General features: G+C 36.4%; 1 protein-coding gene across 1 annotated transcript in view; it reads right to left on the minus strand.

Annotated features, from left to right (window-relative positions):
• The window catches only part of KLHL1 (kelch like family member 1), a 535,364-nt gene that overhangs the window by 49,289 nt on the left and 464,920 nt on the right, over positions 1 to 21,155 (minus strand). The window contains exon 8 of the mRNA XM_020992473.1: positions 1,974 to 2,136. Coding sequence (XP_020848132.1) covers positions 1,974 to 2,136 — 163 coding nt within the window. The remainder of the gene's footprint in view (positions 1 to 1,973; positions 2,137 to 21,155) is intronic.

A 21,155-nucleotide genomic window follows, 5' to 3' on the forward strand; every position in this document is an offset into this window, starting at 1 on the left:
CTTGCCCAGGGGTCACATAGAAAGTGTGTGAGGCTGGATTTGGACTCAGATCTTCCTTCCCAGGCTTTTTTCCACTGAGCCACCTAGCTGCCTCCAAGGCAAACAGAGGTCAAGTGACTAGTCCAATATCAGAGTGTTGAGACTGGATTTGAATTCAGGTCTTTCTGACTTCAGGCCTGGCACTCTATACACTGTGCCACCTACCTGCCCGTAAAAGATATTGTGTTGGAGTAAAGTTTAGGTCAAAGTTTATGTCAATAACTTATGTGTAGTTGCTGCTGGACTTGGCCAGTATTCTCCAGTTGGACAGCTCTCCTGGTTCAGAGTGACATAACTGAAGGTTTCTCTATGATCTGGGATTAGTGAGTCAATAAATAGTCAACAAACATTTATTATGCGCCTAATATGTACCAGACACTGTGCTAAACACTGTGAATACAAAGGAAGGTAAAAAAAAATAGTCCCTGCTTTTCAGGAACTCACAGTCTCATGGGGAGATAACATGCAAGCAACTGTGTACAAATAAGCTAGATGTAGTATAAATTGTAAATAAGTGGGATCAGGAAAGGCTTCCTGTAGAAGATGGAATTTTAACTGGGACTTTATTCATACCAAATATGATTCTTTTGAGGTTAATTTGTGTCACAGAAATGCCATCTACTTCTATCATTAATTTGGAACCAAAAACAGAGTTGTTGTTTTTTAAGACATTGGATGAAATGTTTACTTGAGAGAGACAAAAAAGTCATTTCCTGGAGATACAATTTCAATTTTTTATGACTTTGCTTATAAAGAGATTCCCTTTTAAGGATTAACCAGTAATGCTGCCAGCAATAAAATTACAGTGATGTTTAAGATTCATCTGCACATATCTAGACTTAATGTACACTTTATCAAATAGTTTCAGTGTTATGTTTTCAGGTGTATGAATATTTAGTTAATGAGTACCCAAAGACCCTGTAAGGTGACTCCATAAAGTCTGTGCCAACAGAACTCAAGTTCTGGAAGGTTCTGTCACAAAATCATGAAATTATAAAATTTCAGAATTGGGAATGGCGTTAGTAGACATGTAGATTGTTCAAGCTACCCCTGAAAAATAATCTATGCTACAACACACCCAAGAAGTGGTTGTCCATTCTTTGCTTAAAACTCTTTAGTAAGGGGACAAAATCCATTACACTTGTGGGTAGCTCTAATTGCTAGGAAGTGTTGTGTTTTTCTCTCCTCTCTTTTCATCAAGGCCAAATTTGCATTTCTACTGCTTCCAACTATTGATAACATTTCTGTTATCTGAGAGTAGAATAAGTCTTCAAATATTTGTGGAGAGTAATTATGCACCTCCTGACTCATCTCTTCTTCAGGCTAAACATTCCCCAGTTCCTTCAGTGATTTTCTTATTCTGGTTGCCCTCTCTGTATACTCTCTAACTTCTGTTAATATCCTCAGTACTCCAGATCTTGTTTGACTAGTATGGGATATAAACAGGTAATCATTCTCTTATTCCTGAAAGCAACACCTCTCAATACTGTACAGCACTAAATTATCTTTTTTGACTGGCATCATAATGTAAATACATATGGAGCAGTCCCAGCAAACAGAATAATTCTGATGTTTGGAGACAAACTAAACTGTGTAGAGAACGTATCACCAGTAGATCGGTCAATGGGTGATTAATCCTTTGGCCACTACACACTATCAAAGAATCATAAACCTCTTTGGAAGTGGCAATATATAGACCTAGATTTTAGTTCACGGTATTTCAGTACAGCGGTGAGAGTGAAATTCCAAGTAATAAAATATAGAGAAATATATCTTAATTTATCAATTATTCATGGTGACTAAGGTAGAAATGACAAAATCCAAAACATTTAAATTAGCATCATTTATCTTACTCAGAGACTGTCAAAAAGTAATATGAGAACCATGATTACCTTGCACAGTATTCAAGTGACGGAACAGGGTAACCTACTCACTTGCCATTTAATGCTGCCACACCAACTGTACTCCGAGCTATCGACATACTTGCTACAAATGTCCACTGCTGGCTCTGTGGATCCCACCTCTCCACTGTGTTCAGGTAGCTCCAGCCATCATGGCCTCCAACAGCATAAATTGGGCCTTCAAGTACTGTCACACCTAACAAGAAGAAAAGGCATAAATTCATGGAATTATTTATCAGTTCAGATAATTCCGTATTATCCATATACAAAATACAAATACATGTAAATATGTTTGCATAAATATATATGTGAATACACATAGGTATACATATACAGAAAATATATTAATATGTACACACATGCATACACACACCCGTATAATACTCTGATGCTATTTAGTATAAACTCCTGATATGAAAAAATTGAGCACACAGGGAATAATGCAGAACATCCTATAACATCAATTGAAGAGTCTCATTTAAATGAATATTAATTATTTTAAAGAAAAAATAAACACAATATTATATATGCCTTGCAATAAAATTTTTCAGTTTAGTTATAATAGAATTGTTTGGTAGAGCTAATAACCTTATGGTTCCTTGATCTCACATACTTCTATCTGCCATACAAATTGTTAGTCCATGGGAATAGATACAAAGAATGGCATTACTTGTTGGAGCCTAAGTGAGAGATATCATAAATAAGTTACAGTCAGATGCGATCATATTAGAAACAATAAAAAAGAAATACTGTGTGACTATCTCAAAGACTTACATAAAGTAACACTTAGAATATTTTAGCAATGTTTCAGATGAATTCAAAACATAAGGCCACACATGGAATCTTGTTTTCAAGTAGACATTAACAAATAAAATCAAACCAATAGGTTTGTTGTTCCTAGGAAAAAACTATTTTCAAAATTTTAGTTACATACTTTTTTGTTGTATAGATACACTGTTTTCAGATTAAACCCTAGAAAAATTAGAGCTTCATAAATGAAATCCATAATAACTAAAAAAAGTGGGAATAATTATACACAGGAAAAGAAATGAAGAATGTCTTCTGTCCAAACTATGAAATGAATATGAATAAACCATCTCTTAAGCTTTTCTATTAGTACATTTATCTTGGACAGGCACTGCAAAATGATAATGAGACTATGATAATGAATGAGTGATGGGAGTAATAGGAGGAGAAGAGTGTGAAGGATTGCTTTGGGAAATTATTCATTGCTTTCAATGACCGTATAATCTATGACCCAGAGCCCATTAGGTTCAATACTAAAAACTGACCCACCAAAGGTCATTATCTCTCCTTGGCTTATTATTGTTATTACCCAGACTTTATGTCTGTTTCACTAACTGTTGGTTAAAAAAAAAGGCTTAAGGTGCTGAGTGAGTGTTCAAGGTAAGAAGGTAATACATGCAAATCAGGCTTCAAGATGGATTTTATTTCATCCCCATAGAAAAGGCAGATAACATAAAGACTCATAGGAGGTCATGAAAAGATAGATACACAAAACCCTGGAAAAAGCCCATCAGAGCCTGCTGGAAGGGAAATTAACTAGGAGTTACTTATTAGGACAATCAGTCCCTGTCATTCTGATGAGTTCCTTCACAATACTCAGTTCCACTTTCTGATTTAGAATATTCTGCCCTAGAAAGCAAACCAATTTTGAGTTAATGAAGGAAGAGATTCAGGCAACTTTCTAAAGCTTAAAAATGGAAACAACCATGAAGGCTGACTTGTCAATGGAAATCATTAAATTCACAGGATCACAGAATCATAAATAAGAACTGGACTGTACCAAATGAGAAGAAAACTGAGGCTCAGAATGGTTAAATTACTTGCCCAGTGTTACCCAGGTAATAGGTGCCAGAGGCAGGATTCAATCCCAGCTTCTCTGACTACAAATTAAATCTTCTTTCTTCTATACCATCCTGCCTCTCATTTTCTTGGAATTTATATATTGATCACTTTTATATAGTGTTTTCAAGTCTCCAAAGTCCTTTATAGACCTTCTCTCATCTGATTCTTATAACAACCCTGTGAGGTGTGTATTACAGACACAGGTATTTTAATTCTTACTTTAGAGATAAGGCAATAGAGGCTAAGTAATTTTTCAGTGATTGTGTAATAAGGAAATGCGGAATTCAAACCCAAGCTTTCCTTAAATTTCAGGTCTGAACTCATTTCTAGAGTATCACATTGCCTCATTTAATTTACAGGTCACATGATACTAACACGTCTGTTTCTGGTAGAATATCAATGTATTACTTGGGTGTTTTGCATTTAAGTAAGAAAAACAAAATGTACTACAATAATATCTATGTATGTACTTCCCAGTGTATTTAGAAAGATTATGCTGGTAATTTAAAATGTTTATTCAAGATCTTACAAGGGATACCAGATCAGCCAATTAGGTTATGAATTAACTTAGATGTAATTTTCAATTGACTACTAATGCAGTTACAACTGGTATTACAATGATCATGATAGACAGAAAGTGGAGATATTCATCAATTTTTTGTTTCATCAGGCACATGTTTTCCAAAGTTAGTTTGCTAATGGACCATCCATTCAAGTACTACTTTTTTTTTTTTTGGTGAGGGCAATTGGGGTTAAGTGACTTGCCCAGGGTCACACAGCTAGTAAGTGCCATGTGTCTGAGGCTGGATTTGAATTCAGGTCCTCCTGACTCCAGGGCTGGGGCTCTGTCCACTGCATCACCTAGCTGCCCCTTTTAGAGACTTTCTTTTTCTTTTCTTTTCTTTCTTTCTTTTTTCTTTTTTCTCCAAGTACTATCAACAGCACATAGGACATTGTTTCATTATTGGAATGTAGAGAAGTTGTTTTTACACATTCCAATAGACCATTGTGGCTGGAGCTTGTAGTTGAAAGATTTTTAGAACTCATAAAGAAAACAAACCAAAAAGAAACATGATTAACAACAGAAATCTTGGGTTTAGAGTCACAAAGACCTGAGTTCAAATACAACTTCAGACACCAGCTTTGTGACCTTGGGCAATTCAATTAAACTTTGTCTGCATCAGTTTCTGCATCTATGAAATGGGGATAATAATAGTACCTACTTCACAAGGTCATTTTGAGGATCAAATGAGATATTTGTAAAATGCTTGGCACAAAATTCTATATAAGTGCTTATTTCCTCCCTTTTCCTCCCACATGTCCCCGTCTCTCAAACCTACAAATATGAATTCTAAGAAATAATGCATTCTTCTTATATGTACCAATAAAAAATCATGATGAATTTGTCGTTGTTCACTTGTGTTAGACACCTTCATGATCCAATTTGGATTTTTTTGGCAAACATAGTAGAGTGATTTGCCATTTCCTTCTCCAGCTCATTTTACCGATGAGGAAATGGAGGCAAGTAGGGATTAAGTGACTCCAGGCCCTATCTCTATATCAGCTGTACTGCTTAGCTGCCCCTTTCATGATGAAGTGTTATTATTATTTTGAAGAAGGAAATGGCAAGCCACTTCAGTATCTTTGCCAAGAAAACCCCAAATGGGGTCACAAAGAGTCAGAAGGATGCAACTGACGTGACTCAACAATGGAGGCAGCTGGTTGGCGCTACGGATAGAGCACCAGCCCTGGAGTCAGGAGGACTTGAGTTCAAATCCAGCTTCAGACACATAATAGTTACCAGCTGTTTGACCCTGGGCAAGTCACTTAACCCTATTTCCTAGCCAGAAAAAAAAATGACTCAACAGCAACAGGGCTCTGTCCCAGTCTCTTTTCTCTTCCCTCCTTTTTTTGGTTTCAATTGATAATTTCATCAGCTCCCATGGTTTCATTTATCATCTCTTCGATGATGATTCACAGATTTACTTATCCAATCATAACCTCCTTCCTAACCTGCACACTCACATTTCCAACTACCAGACATCTCAAACTCAATGTTCCTTTACATCTTAAACTAAGCATGTCCCAAACTGAATTTATCTTTTTTTTCCTGAAACGTTGCCTACATCTGTACTTCCCTATTACTATTGAAGGCACCACCTTCCTCCCAGTCCCCCAGGCTTCCAGTCACCGAGGCTCACAATGTAAGGGTCCATCATGATTTCTTACTGTCTCTCATGACCCCTCTCTCCTTATCCAATCTGTTGCGAAGTCCTGTCATTCCTACCTTTATGACATCACTTGTATATGCCCCATTTTCTCCTCCAACATTGACATCACACTGGTGCTAGCCTTCATTATCATATGACTGGACTACTGTTTTAGCTGGATGGCTGGTCTCCCTGCCTCAAATATCTCCCTACTTCAGCCCATCCTCTCTATTAGGCCATCAAATTCCTAAAGCATAAATCTAACCACATCAACCCCTCCTCTCATTCAATCAACTGTAGTGGTTCCCTATCAACTTCAGGATCAAATGTAAAATCATCTGTTTGACATTCAAAGACCTTCACAACCAGGTTCCCATTCTACCTTTCCAGGCTTCTTTTATTTATTTATTTAACTTTCCATCTATTTATTTGTTCATTCATTTATTCATTCATTTATTTATTTGTCTATTTATTTATTTATTCATCCATTTATTTATTCATTTATTCATTCATTCATTTATTTATTTATCTATCTGTTTATTTGTTTGTTTATTTTTCTTTCCAGTCTTCTTACATCTTACTTGCTACCACTTAACCTGTGCCTCCTTGCTGTTTCAAGAACAAGATACTCCATCTCCAGACTCCAGACTTTTTCACTGGCTGTTCCCCCAACCTAGAATACTTTCTCCTTATCCCTACCTCCTGGCTTCCTTCAAGTCACAGTTAAAATCTCATCCACTGTGAGAAGTCTTTCTTAGTCTCCCTTAATGCTAATGTTTTCATTCTGAGATCATTTCCAATTTATTCTGTATTTATTTTATTTGTATATAGTTATTTTTATGTTGTCTCCTCGTTAGACTATGAATTCCTTGAGAGCATGGATTGTCTGTTACCTTTCTTTAGATTTTTTATCACTTAGCACAGTGCCTGCTATCTAATAAGCACTTGATAGATTATTATCGATTCACCAATATTTCAATGATTGTATCATCTTTTTATTTGAGAAAATTAACTGTCATTTATAGGTTTTTTTGGTTACTCAATTAACAGCATAGTCTACCTCGAAGATTTATAGTTGTATAAATCAGAATCTAAATTTGTTCATCTTGGGAAAGGGGAAAATAGTATGCTTTGAAACATAAGAATAGGAAATTCACATTTTTCTGCTTATCATAATCTCTTTCGAGAACTTTCTCTCTTGTCAGTGTGGTTTCAAGCAATTTGATTTCATTCTGAATAATAATAATAATAATAATAATAATAATAATAATAATAATAATAACTATGTGTCAGGCACTGTATTAGTAGTTTTATAAATATTATCTCATTTGATCTTTAAAATAACCCTGCAAAGAAGGTGCTATTATTACCCCCATTTTACAGATGAGGAAACTGGGGCAAAAAGAAGTTAAATGACTTGCCCAGGGTCATCCAGCTAATGTTTGTCTGAGATCAGGCTTAAACTCAGGTCTTCCTGACTCCAAACTCAGCGCTGTGTGCACTATGGCGCCCCCTAGCTGACACAATCAGTATCAACTATTGCTATTACTATTGAATACCAATTACTGTGTGTCTAGGTTCTAGGTGCTTCATAGCTATTATATATGTATATGTAACATGCACATATAATACACATATATGTAGATTTTCTCCCTCATTGGATGTAAGCTTCTTGAAAGTGGTGACTTTTTTGTTTCGTTTTGTGCTCCCAATACCTATTACAGTGCCTGACACATAGTAGGTTCTTCACAAATATTTGTTGATTGACTAAAGTATTGTGAGCAAATAATGTAACATGCAAGTCTTCCCTGTGCCTTTCATATATTATCAATACATAGCTGCATAATAGAAATTAATGAATGTGCATTTCTCAAGAGGTTATTGTGTACCAAGTACTAAGCTAAAGGTTTCAGATATAAATACAAAAGCAAATATACTCCCTAACTTCAAGAATCTTATATTCTTTTTTTTTTAAGTCAATAAGGATTAAGTGACTTGTACAGAATCACACAGCTAGGAAATGTCTGAGGCCAGCTTTGAACTAAGGTCTATCCTGACTCTAGGGCTGGTGCTCTATCTACTGTACCACCTAGGTGCCCCAAGAATCTTATATTCCAATAGATGAAGACATCATATACAGGAGTCTGATGGCCGAGGAGGGAGTCATTTTGGTTTGGAAAGTTAAAAGAGTGAAGTCATAGAAGATTAGATTAATAAACCCTTTCCAGTAGCAACAGTGATATTGTTTAATTATGACTTCATAATTAGAAGGCAGCTTGCTATAACATGGCCAGTCTACAGCTGGCCCAGATACTGTTGGTCATAAATGAGTCACTCATTAACTTTATTCTGTTTATTACTTCAAACTCTTCAGTGGCATGAACAAACCATATTTTTGCAACCTACCAACTAGTCTAAATTATCAAAGAAGCTGAGAATTTAGATCTGGATGAGACCATAGTGATTATCTACTCCAGTCCTGTCATTTTACAAATGAGTAAACTGAGGCTCTCAGAGAGAAAATGACTTGCCTACTGACAAATAGTTAGTTTGTGACAGAGTGAATCCACAAATTTTCTCTCTACAATACCTATCTTTAATTTAGTCACTACCTTTTTGTACATAGTTATCTACGTCTTGTCTCCCCCATCATATGGTGAGTTTCTTGAGAGTCAGGGCTGTTTTTTCTCCTTTCTTTGTGTCCTTAATGCACAGCACAGTGGCTGACACATAGCAGGTACTAAAATGCTCATTCACTTGACTTAACTTCCAGTCTAATGGCATTTCTAGTATACAAATCTTTTCCCCTTGGTTCAAGATCACATTAAATTTAATCCCACCTTTCTAATCATATCTCATTCCAAATAATAGAGATCTTAAGAATATACAATTATGGAAAAATGAAATAAATTTCCTATATTGGTTACTATCAAGTTTTCATATGTATTATTAGTATTTTTAATTTGAAATTCATGAAATAAGAAGAAAAAATTAGACTTTGTTTTGACCATTAAATTATTTTTATTTGTTTTTTTTAGTTGTTTTTAGAGGAAAAGAATGGCTATAAGTAGAGAATGAGAAATTATAATTATTTCGATTTATTTAGTATGGTAAACAAACAACTATCATATTAATAAGTTTTTACTCCATGAAAGTCACAAAAAGAGACTCCACCTCATTTATGTTCTCATAACATATATATAGCCTTGTATATCCTTAATTGATATATTTTCGTATTTGTCTTTCCTGAACTGGACTGTAAACATCTCAAGGGCATGGTGGCCCTTAATAAATATTCATTGCTAATGATGGTGGTGATTCATTTAATGGCCATGGTAGCTAATATTTGTTACCACAAAAGCAGTGACTCAGTGAATAATCAGCAGTAAAGAGGTAATTCACTGCTGTTCAAGGCATAGAACTAACAATAAATAAAAAAACCAAAAACACTCTCAATGATTTCTGAGTGTGGGGAGAAATAAATAAGATAAAGTAATTAAAGATCCTTAATTTCAATACCTTTCATACTTGCAATGTATAATCATTCATACTTATATAGTGCTTTAAAGTTACATAATCCTTTCTTCAAAAAAAATTTGTGAGGTATGGGTTCGGGGGAGGAACGCCTGGGCTTAAAGTCCTGATTTTGTCATATGCCACCTGTGAGATCTTGAGTTAATCAATGAACCTCTCTGGTCCTCAGTCTTCTTATCTATTACATTAGGGTTGGATTAGATAACTGAGAAGGTAGCTTCCAGTTCTGAATCTATGATCTCCTAGTACAAATATAATTTATTCTGATCTACAGATGAGGAAATTAACTCAATAAAAAGGTTAATTAATATAGTTAATAAAGTAAGTCAGAGATGGAAATCAAACCCAGGTCCCTGATTTCAAGCCTAGCACTGTAACTATTGTGCCATGCTCACTTACTACATAAAACTGTCATTTATATCATTCAGTCAGTTAATATATTTGCTAGACACTGTGATAGGTGATATAGATACGATTTCAAAGAATTAAACAACTATTACTTTAATAAAGCTTTCTATTTCTCTGTTCTAGTGGGGGTGACAAGTAGATGGATGTGTGTGTGCATACACACATCCATACATATATATATACCTATATACGCATATATGTACACATATACATATATACAGATACACATATACATAAGCCTAAATATGAAGTGAATAAAAACAGTTGTATACCAAGTAGTTAAATACAAGGGAGCTTGGGAGGGAGGGTCCTAGTAAATGGCTCAATGAAGAAAGACTTCATAAAGAATATGGTGCAAGAGCTGCATCTTAAAGGAAGAAAAAAAGATTGTTAGAGGTATAAACAAAGAGGGAGTGCATTCTAGGCACAAGAGGGTGCAAAGGCATGGATACAGGAGATTAGAGGAACAAAGAGAAGTCCAATTTTCCTCAATCACAGAATTTGGAAGAGGGAATAATGAGCCCAGAAAAATAGAGAACAAGTTGCTAAGGCCTTAAAAACAAAAACAAAAACAAACCAAAAAAAGCAATAGAAGCCACTAAAACTGATTGAATAGGAGAATCACATGATTCAAGTGAGGCAGGAAAATCATTTTGGAGGCTCTTGCAATAATCTAAGAGAGAAACGAGAGCAGGTGAACAAAGGTGCTGAATGGAGAGAAGCAGTCAGAAGTGAGAGACATTGTAGAGGTAGAAATGGAAAGATTTGGAAACTGATCTGATATGTGAGATGCAAGAGAGTGCAGGTGAGGCTAATAGTGAGATTACGAAAGTGAGAAATGGAAAGATGGTGGTACATTCAAGAGAAAGGAAGAGGGAAGGGTTGGAGAGGAAAGGTAATGAGTTCAGTATTGAACATGCTGAGTTTGAAATGTCTCTTAGACATCCATTCTGAAACGTCAAAATCTGATAGACTTTTGGTGATTCAGGTTCAAAGTGCAGGGGGAATACTGGGGCTGAATATACAATGACATGTACACTAATATGTATGTAGATATAAGTCTTTTGTATAGAGATGTCAATGACTATGGAAGCAGATGGAGTTGAGAAGAGAAGGAATGTGTGAAGTGAGAAGGGAAGAGGTTCTAGGACAGAACCTACATGAAATCCCACAGTTGGGGAAGTGATATGCATGATGAGCCAGCAAAGGAGGTTGAGAGACAGTGATCAGAGGTAAGAGGAGAATCAGAAGAGATTAGTGTTACAAAATCCCAGAGAGGAGGGACTGTCCAGGGGGAGAGCATAGTCAACAGGGTCAGATGTAAAAAGCTCTGGAAAAATAAGGACTGAGAAAAAAAATCATCATATTTGTCACTACAGATTTTGTTGGTAATTTTGGAAACAGTAGTTTCAGTTGAGTAATGAGGTGAGAAGTCAAATTGCAAATGGTTGAAGAGTGAATGAGATCAAAAGTAGAGGCAGCAAGCATAGACAGATTTTTTTCAAGTTTGTCTTAGAAAGGATAGATGGCATATGTCAATGCCTTGAGGGCACAGTAGGGTTGGTAAACTTTCTTGTTGTCTGTTTGTTTTAAGGAAAGGGGGAGACAGGCATATTTAAAAGCAGTAATGAAGTAAAATAGGAAGAGGTTGAAGATTTGAGAAACAGAGGAGATAATTGAGGTTGCAGTCTGCTGGAGAAAATGAGAAGAGGCCAAGTACATATGTATGGGGATTGGCCTTGGCAAAAAGAAGCAACAGTTCTTTCTTAGAGACTGGAAAGAAGAACAGAGTGGAAGACATGTCAAAGGATTTTGAGATGAAGAGAAAGGGAAAGAGGAAGGTCAAATCAAATAACCTCAATTTTCTCAGTAAAATAATAGCCAAGGTATTTTCTTCTCAAGCCTCTCACACAATTACATCTTTCAATAGAAAAGAGGAAGTCTGGAATAGTGTCTGTGGAGAATGAAACGGGAAATAATTAGTGAGGCATAAAATAATTGCCTTAAACCAATAGTGTCCAGTTGGACTTGAATTACATGAATGTGTATTACACACTATTAGCAAGGTTGCAAGACTTCCAGGAACATTCAACGAACTTGTAAATTGGAACAGAACTGGCTAATGCTGAAATTGATCCAAGGCTGAATTTTGGCAATAGGTGAGCAATACAGAAGACCAGGTAGTAATGGATTCAAAAGCATAGAGAGTCATAGAGTTGAAATGGCTACCTATTGAGTTAAGAATAGAAAGAGAAGAAATTGAAGTCAGGGGAAGGGGGGACGCTTTAAGGACAGGTAGGGGGAAGTCAATGAGTGCAAAGAATGTGTTTAGGAAGGGTGAGGCACAAGGAGAGGAAGAACGATAGGAGGTTTTGATCAGATGGGGAATGTCAGAATATCTAATGAGAGTAGTGAGACATCTGAGAGTAATTGCAACATCTAGTATGCGACCATCCAAATGTGTGGCAAAAACCATAAAGAAAGTGAGATCTGTGCAGAGGCAAGATGGCGGAGTAAAAGCAGTGACTTGCTTGAGGTCCCCCCAATCCCTCCAAATACCTGTAAAAAATGGCTCTAAACAAATTCTAGAGCATAAGAATACACAAAAAGACAGAGTGAAACAAATTTCCAGCACAAGACAACCTGGATGGTTGATTGGAAAGGTCTGTTGTGCTGGGGTGGGAGAGGAGCACAGTTCAGCTTGGGCCACACAGGCAAAAGCGGGACCTCAGCAAACCTGGAGCAGGCCACAGGGGACTGAATCACTAGCAGCTGTAGCAGTTTCCAGACTTCTCAACCCACAAATGCCAAAGACAACTTACATGGTCAGTAGGAAAGGTCTGTTGGTGAGAGAAGACCTTGGTCTGGCCCTAGTCCCAGCGCAGCCCCAGTGGCTGCTTCTGGAGCTCTCAGCCCACAGATGGTGGGAAATGTAGTTAGTTTTTTACAATATGGCTATTATGGAAGTATTTTGCATGACTACACATGTATAACCTGTATGGAGTTGCTTGCTTTCTCAATGAGGGTAGGTGAGCAGGGAGGAAGGGAGAGAATTTGGAGCCCAAAGTTTTAAAAACAAATGTTAAAAATTGTTTTTACATGCAACTAGGAAATAAGATATACAGGCAATGGGGTGTAGAAATCTACCCTGCCCTACAGGAAAATAGAAGGGAAAAGGGAAAGGGATAAGAGAAAGGGAGGGTGATGGAAGGGAGGGCAGATCAGGAGAAGAGGTATTCTGAATGCATGCTCTCTTGGGGTGGGGGGAAGGGAGAGATGGAGAGAAAATTCAGAAGTCAAAATCTTGTGGAGGTGAATGTTGAAAACTAAAAATAAATTAATTTAATTAAAAAAAGAAAGTGGGATCTGAATTGTTGAAGGTAGTACTCAAATTAGTGAGATTAAAGATTATTGAATTATTAAAGTAAGTTCAGGGAGGATTATCAACTGATGATCAGTCACAGCAGGGTATGACAGGATTCAAGGTGGGGATGGTTAGAAGCATGCTGAAGGAGAACACTTATGTAAGGAAATACATGGCTGGGGAAGCCACTTTACTCATATCATAAACCAGCACAGTCTCAGAGAGGTACTAGCACCAGGGCTGGTCAAGGGGGTAACAATGGTTACTAGGAAAGGTGTGTGGAAAAAGTGGCTTTGAGTTCTTCCTTGATAGCAGGTAGTTATTCTCCACCATAATCCTGCTTACATCACTGCAAATAGTTTTAGTATGAAATGTTTCCTAAACAGAAGAAACTACAAGTTTAAACCATACATGAATATCATTTAAGTATAGATCACTAGCATTTACATAGTACTTTAAAAATTTTAAAGCAATTTACCTATGAAATTTCATTTTTTCTCACTTGAAGACTGTAATCACTTACTCCCCTAAATCTTCCTAAATAGTTCCTTGGACTGGTCCTTATATAACATGATAAAAGTTTCCCTCTCTCTATCCTGCCCTACAGGACAATACAAGGGGAAGGGGATAAGAGAAAGGGGGGAGAGATAGAAGAGAGGGCAGACTAGGGCAAGGGGTGTTCAGAATGCATGCATTCTTGGGGTGGGGGGAGGGGCGAGATGGGGTGAAAATTTGGAACTCAAAATCTTATGGAAGTAAATGTTGAAAGCTAAAAATAAATAAATTTGTATATAAAAAAAAGTTTCCCTCTCCATTGTGGGTACCAACTGCAGATGTTCCACAGTTTGCCAATGTTTTTCCTAAAATGGTACACTCATATTTGAAAATATTACTTCAGATAAGGTCTTCATATTGAGGATTTCAATGGAACCCTCACTGACCCGTACTCTAGATACTATATTTCTATTAATATTAGAGCAACAGTGTCAAACTCAAATAAACATGGGGGCCATTAATGTGTACATAGGGGTCCTTGAAGCTGCATCCTGACATGTTTTAAGATATAATGTTATCTATGTTTTATTGCATTTTTATTAATTTTCTTAAATATTTTCCAATTTTATTTTAATCTGGCTTTAGCCACACTCAGGAGATGTGTCCCCTGGGCTGCATGTTTAATACCTCTGGTCTAAAATATCTGAAATTCTCTAAAGGATTTGTGATCTCATCCATGTGTATACTCCCTCCAGTGAGATAAATTGCAGCCAGTCTTGTGTGACTCTTGTACATGTCTGACCATGTATTGACTGCAGGGGGTCCACCCTAAATCCTGAGGTGGGGGAGGAAGCTTCCTTCCTTTCTCTTTATATTGGAAAATATTAGTAGTGCATGTGAGCTGACTGTTATCCCTAAATCATGCCATATGAGCACCAGCTTGCCTTAATTTTCTGTCACATTTATTTGATAACATCCTTAAATCTGGTTTGACTTTTTTATCATTATTTATGGCATCATGCTTACATCTGTCATACAACTCTCCACAGCTTATGAATCTTATTTATTTTAATTCTTTAGATACTATATCCATAAGTCATAATCAGACTCTATTACTGTTCAATATTAATATTGAGGAGGTGGCTCTATGTTTCATGGAAAAAGTTTGGTGTCATTAAAAGAGTTTTAAAATTTTCACAAAGCAATCCAGTCTAACCTTTTTCTTTCCTGTTTAATTCTGGGCCAGAGTCACTGTCCATTTCCGATATCTGTCCAATATAGTGGTGTGTGTGTGTGTGTGTGTGTGTGTGTATGAGTGTGTGTAAACTACACAGATGGAGTAGTAGGTTGTTTACATAATTATTATAATCTGGATGATATACATTTTTCATTGTCTTGTGAGTGTAAGTGTTCTGGTGTGAATGGTTTAGTTGGATTTATTTGAGTGGCAATAGCTCCCATGTAGGGGGCTCTGCAGTAAGGTCTTGATGTAAATAGTACAATTCCATATTCAATAGTGACATTTGGAGGGTCTCACCTTTTCTAACAAATCCATCTTTAACTGTAATTCTTTGCTGGATCTGCTCCCAGACAATGGTGAATATCTTTGGGAAACATACATCTGCCTGCTTCATTTCTCACTAGATATTAATAACCAGGAGACGTTAAATAAGGTTATTTCTGTTATGCCTTTTAAGGAGTGTTGAAAATTTTCACGTATATATGGAAGAGACAGCGTTGGAAATTGTTTTAAGATGACTTTTGACCTTATCAAATCCAATCTTGAAAAAAATATCGAACAGAGGATTTGGAACTGAAAATTCAAAATTTTCAGCCAACAAATATTAATCACAGTGGGATCTTGTATAATCACTCTTTCAGTCATTTATATAATAAAATATGTGGTTTGTTATGGAATATCACTTGAAAAAGACTGCTTGCTTGAGACTGGTACCCATGTTAAGGAAACTCTCAAAGTGCATTTATATTATTTTAATAAAAATATACATAAATAAGAAAGTAGGCATGTACATGGATATTTGCTGGTGATTATTTTGTACTTCTTGGCAAGAGATGAGAAAGTAATTATAAGGATTGAGATTTTTCTCACACATCTGATACCTTGTACATTTATCCTTCAAAGCCCTCAAAATCATGTACAGTAAGGATCTCTCCTAAGATTATTTCAAAACCCAAATGGTGTTCTGATCTTGGTTCTCTCAAATTCCATTTATTCTTCTGTAAGCAGTCCAAATAGAGTTCCTTTGCTATCCTTGATCCTAAAAAGGGTTTTTTATCAATAAATATTTTCCATCTTCCTTTTTCTGATCATTGTACAATTTCTAGTTTATTCCTTAAAGGACCTCTGAATGACTTTGCTTAGTGAGGTCTCTGGATAAGCTTTCTTTTGATGAGTTTTACCCTCCATTGCATCTCTCTGTCTCCATGATAATGTCTATAATCTTCCACTTTCACTCTCTGTAAGATTATACGAATGTTTATACTCTAAACTAATATTGCCCTTACCCATCATATTTCACTGCTTGGCAACTAAGTAAGTAAGCATAGTGATTGGCATGCTGTAAGCCATTATGGAAAGCATATTGATTGATTAATAGCCAAATAAGATTTTTTTTTTACTCTTTTGTTTTCCTCATTATAGCAAATGACATACATCAATTAAATTGCTGAATGAAATCATTGCAATTGATGTCTATACCTCTTCTTCTGTCTATATCCTTTTGCATAGCCCCCAGCTCACTTAAATCCAATTCACTTGAAAGTCATGATATCACCTTCCTGATATCATGGTCTTCTTCAAGAGTGGAGGACAAACAACAACAAGGACAACAACTTATTATCAATTACTTGTTTGATTGTCAGGTTTGAGTTGTTTTTATCACATGCCATATCTTTTATCACACTCATTTTAATCTCTCCTACAGTTTTATATCAGTTTTTGTTGTCATGCTAACAAGTCAATGGTCTGAATGCCAAGAGATGACTCACTTAGTAATGGCTCCCAAATTAATAACTAATTCTTTCCTATCCATGGAAACATAATCTCTTTCATTTTTTTTTTGGGGGGGGGTGATGTTATTTGGTGCATGGAACATCCAAGACCTTTCAGTTCTTTTCTAAAGGAACGTATTCATGACCTATGGGCCCAAGGTTTCTGTGAATCTACAAAGTCTTTGGCCTCTCTCTCTTTATTTCTGATCTATATTTCTCAAGACATTTTTCACCATTCTCACCTGTTTCTTTCTTTTCACTAAGTATTAGCTATCAAAGTATATATTGGACTAATTTATGGGCTCTTATTCAGCTCCCTACAGAATTTCTCTGCTTGGTCATCCTCTACAACATATTGGTGAATAAGCTGAAGATATTTTCATGATTATCTTTGTGTAAATATTTTTCATAAGCACTGAAATAAAAGATGATCAGATTTCCCTAACTTTGGACTCAAAATTAAACCAATTTCACCAAGTTCTTTATTTGTCATTACAAGTAAAATATAGGCTCCATCATTTGATTTAGCTCTATGTGATCTGTTTACAGAGGAAAAGTCAATATGGAAATTATTCACTTCCTCCAGAAGTAAGTCTACTTATTGGATACCAGATATAGCTCAGTCAGTGAACAAGCATTTATCAGTTATTTACAATGTGCCAAGTACTATGTTAAATTGATACTAAGGCAGGGGAGGGAATCTCATATTTAGGGTGCTAACAGCCAAATTAAAATTTTAGAGAATCTAAAAAAAGTGTGATTCTTAATATAACTTGTTCCTTTTCTACTACTTTATCACCATCTCTGCAGACTTAGGCTTCATAGAACTCAGTGCCATTTTATATTTTTCTTTATTTTAGAGGTTGTGCTGGACAAGGATCTAGCCTACTGGACAATTAGGTGGTACATTGGAAGGAGCACCGGGCTGGAGGCAAGAAAACCTGAGTTCAAGCTTTAGACACTTACTAGTGGTGTGACCTTGGGTAAGTCATTTAACCTCTTTTTACCTCAGTTTCCTCATCTGTAAAATAGAGATAATAGCATCTACCTCTCAGGGTTGTTATGAGGATCACTTGAAACAATAATTGTAAAATGCTTAGCACAGTATATAACGTTGTTTTTATTACTGATGCTCAGTTGTACAGTCATGTCCTACTCTTCATGATCCCATGGATTATAGCATGTCAATACTGTCCATGGGGTTTTCTTGGTAAAGATACTGAAGTGGTTTGCCATTTCTTTCTCCAGTAGATGAAGGCAAATGGAGATAAAGTGACTTACCCAGGGACACAAAGCTAGTGCCTAAGCCTGGAGTTGAACTCTGGTCTTCCTTAGATTTAGCTGGCACCTAGTAGATGCTTAATATATGCTTATTGACTGACTGACTGACATCTAGTATGGTACACCAGGCCCAGTGTTCTTTCCACTGAGCCACCTAGCTGCCTCCATGTGTGTATGCTCTATGTAAATGTTAGCTTTAAGTATTAGTATTGTCATTATTATTAGTATTACTGGTGAGGGAATTTTCTGAACTTAGGCTGGTTCTTATAAATCAGTCAGCCTATTGCCAAGACAGTGGATGCACTCCATTGGCAAAGCCATCCATACCTTGTGGTCATGTCCATTTCATGTTGGGACATGAGGGTCAGACTTTTGTCCATCTACTAAGTCTAAAAGAATATTAGATTTTATGAATATCAATCCCATTATTAATCAATTTGAAGTTGGGATTAAGGAAAACTTAACCTGAGGTTCTGGCTACTCACTTTTTCCATTGCTTTATGGAGAGTAATTACTCTACTTTGTAGAGGGTATTATTTGAAATGAAGCACAAGACTTCTTAAATGTTTAGCTCTGATAAATTTCTGTCAGATGAAAGAGAGGTAACATGGGATAGAAGATAGAGGGTAGTTCTTGAACTCAGGACCTGACCTAGGCTCAGGTTCCCTCTCTGATACAATAGATGTGTGACCATGGACATATATTCTCGGTACCCTAGGCAGTCTTCTCAGATTATATCTTGCAACTGAGTCTGTCATCTGAATTGATGAAGGAAGATTCTGAAGAGTAGGTCCTACACACTCTTAAAATCCTAGGTCTAAACTAAAATAGTTTCTCTTAATTAGATTTAGCTGGCACCTAGTAGATGCTTAATATATGCTTATTGACTGACTGATTGACTGACATCTAGTATGGTACACTGGATAAGACTCAGCAAACTGATTAAGGAATTGATGATACTCCTAAAGTTGGAAAGCTGCATGAAAAATAAAATAAAAGTGATTGACATCACTATATTTTTGTATAGATCTTACATTTTCTTTTTTTTTTTTTAGGCAATTGGGGTTAAGTGACTTTTCCAGGGTCACACAGCTAGTAAGTGTCAAGTGTTTGGTCTGAGGCCAGATTTCAACTCAGGTCCTCCTGACTTCAGGGCTGGTGCTCTATCCACTATGCCACCTACCTGCCCCCACATTTTCTATCTGTAGAGAGATTGCTTTCCCTGATAGAAGGTAAGCTTCCTGATGGCAGGTATTGCATCACTTTTGTGTTTGTAAACCAGACTCCTGGTCAGCTCTTGCTACAGACTAGGTCTATTTAAAATTCTTTGTGATTAATTGGTTGAGTCCTATTCCTTTGTTTTGCAGTAATAAAACAGGCTCAGGGATGTGAAGGGACTTAAGGTCAGCTGGCTAATAAGTGATGATTGGGGTTGTTGTTCAGATGTTTGAGTTGTGTCCGACTCTTCATGACCCCATTTGAGATTTTCTTTGCAAAGGTAACTTCTCCATCTCATTTTACAGGCAAGGAACCTAAGGCAAAAAAGGGTTAAGTGAATTGTTCAGGGTCACATGGCTAATAAGTGTATAAGGCAGGATTTGAACTCAGGAAGATGTCTGCCTGACTCTAGGCCTGGCACTCTATCCAGTGCACCACCTGGAACTAATACCCTAGTCTTTTCACTACTGGTAGAGTACGAGTTTCATTATAGCAAACTGCCCTCCAAGAGAAAAAAGAGCTTTAGAATGTATATTTCTTACACAAAAATCTTCCAAACTCTGGAAAAAGAGTTTGAGAGACTATTTTCTCTGAAAGCATTTCTTGTCTAATTTATGTTCTCATTCTTTTAAATAACCAAGAGTTTACTTAATGAGCCTTGCATAAAATGTGCACCCTAAATCACAGGTAAATAGTTTCAGAAAGTAATGTAATGGCATTTGGGCTGGTAAAATATAAGCAATGAACCTGGTAAACTGTTGCTTCTTCAAGTAATTGGCTTTTGCTCTTTTTTTGGTGTGTTATATTCTATTCAATAAGCATTCTAAACATTAAAGATATTAATGAATGAATGGTACGGCATAATGCAATTTTTATGAAATTCTTCTATTTTCCATTTAGAAAATTTAAAAAGAATAGAAATGGGGAAGTATTCAGTATTAAAGATATTTAATGATGGCTTATTAAGGAGGATTATTCTACCTCTTCCATCCACGTACTTCACCTGCTTCTTTAGCAACACCTCAGAGAAGCTGCTAAACTGTTAACTCATTTCGTTACTTTAGGGTTCAGTGATTTCATTAGTGTAGCAACACTCACAAACTTTGCAAATCATAACCCTTTTCCATTAGGTAATCATACACGCGTGCACGCATGCACGCAAACACACACACACACATGCACACACACACATCCTTTAATATATTTTCTTATGAGTTGACTTGGCCATAAAATTTTAAAGAGAAAAAAATTGGTTGCCGGTTTTCTTGTGAAAAGCCTCTGAATTTAGTTGGTGTCTGGTCCTCAGATTGCAGATTCCATCATCAGACACATACTTAAAGCCTTTCTAGCTTAGTAGGCTTCTGCCAAATTCTGCCTCTGCTGGCAACGTGCTTGAGAACCCTGGGTCAACTCCATGACAAAATAAGACATCAGGGTAGAACTTTAGTTGACTATAAACTATGCTCATGCTAGCAAAAAAACAGCATATGTTATTATCCTTTTTTCAAAATCAGATTATATTGGTTTTATTTTTTTAACCTGTGATTTTATTACTTTAGGGATCCCAGAGAAGAACTTCTTCTACCAATATATATCAGGTCTGAAATTTATAGTCTTATATTTTTCTGGGACACTGAGAGATTAAATTACTTTCTCAGAGTCGTGCAGTTAATATGTGGTAGAAGGGTAACTTGGATCCAGGTTTTTCTGATTCAGAGGCCCGTTCCTTACCTATTACATGATGTAACTGCTCTGGGAGGTGTAGATGTGTATTTATTCATGTACGTATGCACACATGTACATATCTTGTTCAGTCATTTTGGT

The sequence above is a fragment of the Phascolarctos cinereus genome, unplaced genomic scaffold, assembly GCF_003287225.1.
Source record: "Phascolarctos cinereus isolate Bilbo 61053 unplaced genomic scaffold, phaCin_HiC Scaffold_7;HRSCAF=346, whole genome shotgun sequence".
Classification (NCBI taxonomy): Eukaryota; Metazoa; Chordata; class Mammalia; order Diprotodontia; family Phascolarctidae; genus Phascolarctos; species Phascolarctos cinereus.